This window comes from Malurus melanocephalus, unplaced genomic scaffold (genome assembly GCF_030028575.1).
Source record: "Malurus melanocephalus ecotype Western Australia unplaced genomic scaffold, MMel_1.1 scaffold_24, whole genome shotgun sequence".
NCBI lineage: Eukaryota > Metazoa > Chordata > Aves > Passeriformes > Maluridae > Malurus > Malurus melanocephalus.
In genome coordinates, this window is record NW_026623256.1 from 2,264,320 (window position 1) to 2,273,709 (window position 9,390).

Here is a 9,390-nt window from a genome sequence, read left to right on the forward strand (position 1 = left end):
TGCTGGATAGTGCTGGGAATACCCTCCTGTCTGACTTCCCTGCCTCAGGCTGGGCTCTGCAGCTGGCAGGAGTTAAAGGCTGCACAGATCCCACAGATCCTTACAGAGCCATGGGCTCCAGGAGCGCCATCCCCATCCTCGGAACGCCACATCCTGCACGGGGAGGCTCAGAGGCCCCTTCTCATCTCACCTCTGCTTTCCTTCTCTCTTGCAGAGGATAAAGGCAGTGGCTGCCCCCAAGGAAGTGAATCGGTGGTCCAAAGAAACGGAGAGTGGCACCCCCTTCTGCCCCAATGGAACTTCGAATGGCGGATTGATCAAGCCAACTCATATCATTGTGGAAACCATGATGTGAGCTCTCTCTGTGAGAGGATAAACCTGCTTTAACTGCCGTTTACTAACCATAGATTCTCATAGGACCAGGTTTACAGAGCTTTATATTTGCACTAGGATTTATTTTTATTTCTCACAGAGAAAGTTATTTTTTGTGTGTGGTTTTTTTTTTAATATTTTGTAAGGTAATCACAGCAGACGTCTCTCTGTAGAGGGAGAGCTTTCATATCAGACTAGACATATTACAGGAATTTACTATTATTGGGTTTTTTTAAATATATATATCTTTATCTCTAAATATTATACACCTTACCACTTGAATTGATTGTCTTACCAGCAATACATTCAAGTCTCAGAAAGCAATTTTAGGTGCTGGTATGGTTGGGAGCAGGGTAACCTACAGAACACACAAAAGGAGCTCTGTTGAGAGATATGATTTTTTTAAAAATGCTGTTTCAAGAGAATTTTCAAAGGTGTAGTATTTCCACCCTCTGGTTCAACTGTGGTAAATGACAGGGTCACTTTAGGAAGTGAGTACAGTTTTGTTTAGTGCAGTCCCTGGATAAGGATATAGCCAAAGAGCTGGAGCAGAGAGTTTGCAAGGGATGCAGAGAAGCTGGGTGTGAAAAGTCTTGTGGCTGTCCCTCTTAAGGACAGCACTGGGATCCTGTCACACCAACGTAGGAGGACTTGAGGAAGGCATTTGCAAGATTTGGYATGGYTCAGTCTTTTTTGTTGTTGCTGKTTTTGAGATTTTTTAGGTTATTTTTTACTTAAGTGAAATGCCTGCTGTTTGTGTGTGAGCAGGGAGGTTGAGTACCTGCTTCTGAGTTTTCCAGCAGAGCATATTTTGTTGTGGTGGCACTGGTGTAAACTTGAATTCTGCAMACTGGGAGGGCAACCCATCCCCAGGGCAGCACGGGCAAGCACTGAGCAGCCAAGAGCGGAAAAGCAGCACCTGCCCTCCGGGTGCTTCAGGTGTTCACTTCCTCATTTGGCCTTTGGTTTGGGGCAGGAAAATAAAAAATTCACTTCTGGACTCTGACCATGCAGAGGTGAACACAAACCAGGTCATCCCTGATAGGAGGATCAAAACCATTCACCTGGTGTAACTGGTATTGATAACAAACACGTTGTTAATAATAATAGCAATGATGATAATAATATCACACAGCAAACGGGTGCTTTTCATCCATGTATCTCAAAAATGCTTTTCCAAGTTCAGTAACCAGGATTTGCTTTATTTATTTATTTGGGGGAGGGAGGTCATTGCTGTTGGAGGAACAGACAAAAGGACTAAGTAAGTCCCTTGTCCCRTGTTACTAAACAGCAATAGCGGACCTAGAGCCCCCAGTCTCCTTGCTCATCATTGGGTKCAACCATGGTTTTATTTTATTTTACTTTATTTTATTCTATTTTATTTTATTTTTAGGGGGTCAAACATATTTATGAACTTTATCTGCTGAAGAAACAGGGCTCTTTGAATTTAAATTAAAGCAAAGGGAACATTGAAATATTTTGTATTYGTCAGAAGGAATTGGATACCATTCCAAGTGAGACTGGGAAATGCAGAGAAACCACTACAAGGAGTATAGAAATGGGGGCTCCACTTCATGTAGAGCAGGTGAATGTTTCCGTGGGGAATTGGATCCCTGAAGACTGTCCAAACCATGGACAAAAGCCTTTTTCTTTTTTTTTTCTTTTTTTTTTCTTTTTTTTTCTTCTTTTTTCTTATTTCTTAAACTTGAGCAGGTTGTGCTGGGAACAGGTTCTCTGGCCAAACTCAGCCTTATCTTGTGGGCATTGTATTAGAGGAAGAGAGGTTTTTTTCTTTTGATGCCACAGGTAGTTATGCAAAGGTATTTAGAAGTGATGCTTGACAAAAGCAGAGTTTGTATCTGCTTATTCTGCTGTCAGTTTAGTCTGTCAGGGCAGACGTTGTCATTTATTTAAACAGGAACATAAACAGTTCTTAACATTCCTACACAGCAGTTTTATTTTATTTTTTCTTGTCCCGTGGGCTAACTCGCCATAGCAGACAAACATTTCTTAACTTGTTGGTTTCCCTGGAACAGAAACGGGGAGATTTAAAACTAAGAGATGGACCAAAATAATTAGTAATTAAAGAAAAACATTGCTACATCTATAACTTCCAAATCTTTCTAGTTTGAATTTGTAGATACTTTTACAACAGAGAGCTGAGTTGCAGCAACAAAACCAGCCATGGTAGAATTACTTTTTTCTTTTTTCTGGTTGCTGTATTATGAGAGTTCTAAAGGAAACTTCTGCACAGCTGAAGATGGCAAACAATAATGACATCTGCTGGGCCAGTGGCAGAAACCATCTGAGGTCACAGGAGGAATTCTGAGAGCCAGCAGGTGTCATCGCATGTGCCCAAAATAAAGAAAAATGCATACAACAATTTTATTATTCAAAAATTCAAAGGCAAGGAAATGTAACCAAAGATCATTCTCTTRGTGGGCTTCAGCTTGGACTCTCGTTTTTGAGTTACAATCAGTGTCTGCAGTAAACAGGCACGGGTGAAGAGGGAGTAGAAGGTTAGGGGGGTCTAAATTAATGGGTTTTGTGAGTGCAGATGAAACACCAATGCTTCATTGATTTCCTTTTTTGTATACATACATTGTCATACAACTGTGTTTGAGATTATATAGCTTGCACATGACTTTCTGTGCTCTAGAGCTAAGACAAGATTTAGTTAGGGAAAAACATGGTTTGGCTACATCAAAGCTGTCTCCATCGAGTCTGGGTGTTCAGGCATCTCCCGTGTTGTGGAGCGTGYCTTTGAGGGCAGAACCAGAGGGATAATACTACACCTTTCAAAGTACAACTTCTAGAGAACAGAACCCAGCCCCATTTCGATACAAACTGTGCCATTCAAATCAGTCGCTTCCATGTTCCAAGTGAAAATGTCACACACATATGCAACAACCTCATCGAAGATTCTCTGTGTCAGCTTCCCTGGCCCTGCTGTGCTCTTCAGCACGACTRCAAGGGAGGGCTGGGACTCACCAAGAGCCAAGAAATCATTGTTTCTGGAAAACAGTTCCCCTCTTCCCTCCCACAACAACAAAAAAATTGTACTCAATTCTTCTTGTTTTATCTGGGGGTTTGAGTTCCAGTGAGCACATTTGCATTTTTACAGTTTGGGGTTTTTACCTAACGATTTTATCAGATTTCTAAACTTTTCTTGGTGATGAATTTGCATTTCAACATGATCCTCTGCCAAATTTATTAAAAATAATTTTTAAAAAGAGTTTGTGTTTTCTACCTATTTTGACTGCAAAGACAACTGATTTTTTCCTATATTTACTTGTTTAAACTCTTATGACCTATTTTACCTGTTTTGTGTAAATGAGGAACTCTATGTTAAAGCATCATGACTAGTCATAGATGAACTGGTTTGGATCTAGGKAAAACTTAGTGCAGTTTTGGCGTGAGATCTTTAGAACCAGATCCCTGAGATTTAAGCCAGCATAACCAAGACAAAACGCACATCTTTACATGTTTCATGTACCTTTGTATTCATGGGGTCTTCTGGGCTTGAAAACGGCAGATTTTCAGCAGTATTTATTTCCAGCTGAACTGAAATCAAGAGATAGTAGAAATGTAGAGGGGAACACTTTCCCCATGAGATTTTTCTGACCTGTTTCTTATTTTTCTCGATTTTCCAAGCCTTTTCAGTTCACCTGTCACTAGTGATGATCTCTCTGAATGAGCATCTATTGTAAGGGACTTTACCAGTAGTCTGTATCTCAGTATTTAAACAGTATGATTTCATAAACAGAACTGGTTTTTTATTGTTGTTGTTGTTATTATTCTATTTTTCCTTCTCATCCATAGCTTTCCTTTTCATCTGGTCCAAACAGATCCACACACTTAGAAAAGTCCTCTTTAAAGTTTGAGATAGTAGATTCACAATGGATTTGTTCTTGTGTTGTAAATAAAAATACAAAAGCCTTGCAGCTGTATTTGCCATCTAGAACAGTGCTGGGGCCACCCCACAGCAGCAGCAGTGCAGATCCTGGAATTAGGGGTGGAGGGGAGTTAGGAATGATCTGCTGGACCAGCTCGGCAAGACTGATTTTTCACTGCTGTTCTTGGGGACTGGAGGAAAAAGGAAAAGTAGGAAAAAAAAAAAAAAAAAAAAAAAAAGCAGGCTTACAGTTGCTGTAACACCAAAAAACCCCAACAATATCAGCAGAGCTTTTATTGCAGCTGCCAGGACAGCACCTCCTGCACTCCTTTCCAGTCCTGTGTGCGTCCTCCTTTCCCAACTGCAGATGCTCCTGGTTCCTCTTCTTTGTCTCAGTGTTAGATAACTCAAGTAGATCTGAAGACACATGGACATCTCCATTCAATAGATTTTTTTCCAAGTCTCCTCCTGGTCTGGCTTTTTTTTTTTTTTTTCTGCTAAGGAGACTTTCCATTTTATTGAGGTTGTGCTTGTCACACTTGGGTTCAAAGCTCCCACTTGTTGCATCAATGGCAAACTTCCAGCCGTGGGAGAAGGATTTGAACATTTTTGAATAACTGCTYATTAGCTCCCATGTCTTGTGGTCCCTGCAGGATCACTCATGGAGGCACAATGTATATAAAATGTTAAATAAGCTGTGCATTGAATGCAGTGGACAAGTTAGTTAAGCAGCTCAAGTACACTTGGAAGAAAGATGACCCTGACATCATTTCCAAGGAGATTCAATGGAAGTTGCTCACTTTCAGTAAAAAGAATAAAAATAAATCTGTGTTTAAGTAGACTAGTAGATGAAATCTTCCACCCTCATATGCACGCACACAGTGGGGACATTGCTTCTATTCCTAGGCTGCAAATCATGTGTGTAAATCTTGCCAAGCTGTTCAGGATGAGGATTGAGGAGGTTTAGGCACCACTTGCCTGCAAAGAGCCAACCTGCCAGGGTGTCCAAATGGTCTTTCCTAAATGGGGGTGGTGGAAGAGGGAAAGTACTAACAAAATCCTGGACCATGGCCCCTCCAAGGATGCCTTAATGTTGGATTTGTAAGCTCTCCTGGCTCCTTGCAGACACCACATGGCTCCTGGCATGGGAGGCTGGGTGTGGTGTGGGTTCAGGCAGCTGCCCTGGACCTGTTTTCTCCAAAATCAGCATCCAAAGCCTTGTGGTTAGGATTGACGTGTAGTTGTGTATTTGTATATTTGCATGAGCAAAGGTCAGGAACTGTCAGACCCYGGTAGCTTGTTTTATTTCTCATAATCAAAGATAAGCTTAAGAAACGGCGTATTTAGTTGATTGGGTGACACTTGACACCTAAAAAACCCTTGAACTAATGCAAAAGAGGTGCTCTGAGCTCCATATTTTGGTCACAAAAATTTCCTTATGGTATTAGTGGTCAACTTGAGTCTATGGGAAAGATTACTCAAGAGAGACTTCAGTATAACCAGCACCAGCAACCCACTGGAAAACTGCCTGATCCAGCCCCACACCCTCCACTGGACTGTGGCTCTTTTCTGCCAGCCCAAAAGAAATGTGTACGTGGACAATGCTTCTCTGAAAAAAAAAAATCAATTTGTTTGTTTCTATTAAAAGATAAACAGAAAAAGTCACATTCTTTGTGTGGTTTTTTTCCAGTTGTCATTGGGAATTGGTGATTTCAATTTACTTGTGTCCTAAAACAAGAGCAGAAATAGCTTGAGACACCATTTCACCAAAACCAGGGATGAGCTCAAAATTTTGCAGGTTGAAAACTTTAAGAAAACAAATCACCCACTCATCCCCATCAAAGGTGGAAAACTTCAGTGACAGGGTTTGTTACTGGAAAGCAGCCTGACCCTGCTGGTAATGTTGGGCTATTGGATGGCAGAGCAGACACAGCTTTTTTGTGTTGCTGCTGTGTCCTCATTGGAAATAATCGGTAAAAGTGTCAGAATTTAATTACCACGAGCAAAGTGAATTGAAGAGAATTTTAAAGGGGCGAGTTTTGGAGGCTTGTTCCCCGTGGCTCTGCAGTGCACAGCGGGATGGTGCTGCTCACTTCTCCATTTGCAGTGCAGGCAAAACGTGGCCTGACTTGAGAAATCAGAAGAAATAATGGGAAAAAAAGAAAGCTATTAAAAAAATTAAAAAAAAAAAAAAAGGAGCTGTGCACGTGCTGTGTGTGTGCGCATTTGTGGGGGAAGGCTTCAGCCCTGTGGCCCAGTGAGCACGATTCACACTGTTCCTAAATGTACCTGCTTCTGCAGCTGAGATGTTAGAAAGAGTTGAATTTTTTTTCAATATATATAGAAAAAAAATTTAAAAAAAATTAAAAAACCAAACAGTGGCAAAATTATGTTGAGAGGCTGATTAAAAACAACAAAACCTGAGGGGGCAAACTGAGTTAGTTCATGACATGCTCCTGTCCTGGAAGCCAGCGCTGGTCTCTCAGCATCGCAGCATCCCAGTACTGTTCTGAAGTGCTCGTTGTTCAATAGGATGTTATTTTTTCTCCAGTGTAATGTTGTGACTGTTACCTGATAATGTTGCCAGGGACTTCACATTGTAAGAGGTGGTCCATCTTGTTTGATGTATTTGGCTAAAAAAACAGTGGTGTTTTTTTAATTATTTTAATTCCTAGCAACTGTGACTACAGTAATGTGATAATGAGTAGCACATGCAGCGAGGAGGCGAGGGCGATGATGGCCTCCTTAAAAATGTCATCTGAATTTTTTTAAAGAAAAAAAACCTTAAAAATATTTTTAAAGCATTTTAAAACATTTTTTGTGTGTTCCAAAACGGAATATTTGTATTTGAAAAAAATCCTGGAGTGTAATTTAATCCTAAAACCCCCTAGCCTTTGTGTATATGGTAAATGTTTGTATTTTGCAGTTTCTGTTTTGCTTTTTAGATAAATAAAATGTATATGGATATTTTTAAGTCATCTTTGCTTTTTTAGATGAGTTTGTAATCACCTTATAACTGAAAATAAAACTTTCCTTTATAAACCAGMCATGTTCTTGGATGGTTCTTTTAGTCTTTGTGAAGATCAGTTCTTCCTTTAAACCTATTCCTTATTTTGGGGGTTGATGGTGTGAGTGTTTTTTGTCCTTATMAAATACTATATATACAAAATATGTGTAATCCCTGTCTAACTTGACATCTGTCATGGTTTCACCCTGGTTGGCAGCACAGCCCCACGTAGCCTCTCACTCACCCCCTCACACAGTGGGATGAGAATCAGAAGGGTAAAAATGSAAAAATTCAAGGGTTGGAATACAGACAGGTATATAATTAAAATATAAAGTGGGGGAGGAAAAAAAAAACCCTCAACAAAACACATCAAAGAGGTAAAAAACAGAACAAAATAAAAACAAGTGACACAGAAGAAAGCCATTTCTCAACAGCCAGTGCCCAGCCCATGCATTGCACCACTACTGTGAGAGTTCAAATACATCAGAAAATTCCAGTAAGAAGAAAAACACCCCAACATTTATTTTCCTGGTGTGTGGGACTGGTTATTTCAAGCTCACTGATGGCCTCTTCAGTCAAACAGATGGAGGTTAAACCAGAGCATCCATTCCTGAGGTCCTGATTTGAGGTAGGGAAAGAAAAAAACATGTAGGTGGCTACTCCCTGTGAAAATAAAACATTGGAGTATCACTGCTGAACCCCCAGCACCCCGTGCCCAGGATCAGCCTCACAGCTCTCTTTGGTTGGGGTTTTTTGGCTTTCTTGGGTCTTCAGCTGGGTGTGACTGAGGACTTTGTCAGGGATTTCTCCTCTCATCAGCACACCCTGCAATGCCTGGGCTGAGCAGCCTGATAACAGCACAGACAGCAACTGCAGTGTGTCTCAGGTTAAAATAAAATAAATGAACAGGAATTTAAAAAGCTGCTGCTGAAGGATTTTGACTCCTTGTCCCTGGTGGCCATCACCCGCCCAGGGCTGCAGCTGCTCCCACCATTAAAGGCCCGTGGGATGAGAAGTGACAGCAGCAGCACATCAGCAGGGTGTGCTGCCCACCAAGGACATCCCAGGGAGCAGCTCCATCCCAACCTCTTACCTGGGACACCCACAGAACCCCCGGGACACACCCCAAGCCCCAGGGCTCACATTTCATGGGTGCTCATTCATCCTCCCACRGCCCCCGTGCCTCAGTTGGCTCCTCGTGGTTTTGGCAAGGTCCCTTGTGGTTTTTTGCAGGGCCCTGCTCTGAAGTCTTTGGGGCAGCCAGAGATRGCAGATAAGGTTTGTTTACATGGCAGTGAATCCCCAGCCTAACCAGGAGCATTCCTATACCCTGCTCAGTCTCCAAAAATTCCCTCATTACCCGCTTGGCCTGAAGGGTTGCAGAACCCAGCTCACCCTTTCTGTGCTGGTGAGCAGAGATTCCCTGTGGCCTTGTCCAGAGAACATTCCAAGCTGTGCTGCCCACACTGGGAACACAGTGAAGAAATCCTCGATGTATGGACACCAGGAACTGTGGTCTGGGTTTGTGGCAGTCGTCTCTTGGGATGTCTGATGTCAGGGATCATTTGGCTGCCASGGCACAGCTCAAGGCACCCCGCTGGAGCCACAGGGCTCTGAGCACCAGATGGGACATCTCCTGCCAGCACATCATTCTCCAGCGGTTTTCCAACCCATCCCCAGGGATTAACCACAGCTTTGCAAACGCTGCCACGTCACGGCTGCCACGTGCTTTGCTGCGTCAGTGTTTTGTCATGGAGCAGCCCAGCTTTAAGCCAAGACTGGCGGCGTGGAAAAGCTGTGAGCAGTGCTGGAACCACATGTGTGAGCATCTCCAGCTCTCCCTGTTAACAGCTACRGCAAAATTGCCTCGGAGGGCACAGGGAGGGGAGCGACACAAGTCCTGCTGCTTATGGTGAGTGGCAAGGGACAACCCCAGYCCTACAAACAGTGGCCTCCCAGCGAACCCTCTGCGTGACCTCCCCGTTGTCCTTCAAGGTGTCTCATAAACAGGGTCCCCTGGCAAGTTAAAGTGTTGCTGGAAGCAAAGCGCTGCCTCACTATCATCCTCCAGCAGAAAGTGACGTGAACCAAAACAAACGCATTTCATTTGCTTTTA

General features: G+C 42.6%; 1 protein-coding gene across 6 annotated transcripts in view; it reads left to right on the forward strand.

Moving 5' to 3' along the window:
* Positions 1-4,149, forward strand: part of SLC6A6 (solute carrier family 6 member 6) — a 54,584-nt gene extending 50,435 nt beyond the window's left edge. For all 6 annotated transcript variants that reach the window (XM_057390284.1, XM_057390286.1, XM_057390283.1 and 3 more), the window contains one exon: positions 215-4,149. In XM_057390284.1, the coding sequence (XP_057246267.1) occupies positions 215-355 (141 nt within the window). In that variant the 3' untranslated portion in view covers positions 356-4,149. The remainder of the gene's footprint in view (positions 1-214) is intronic.
* Positions 4,150-9,390: the final 5,241 nt, after the last annotated feature.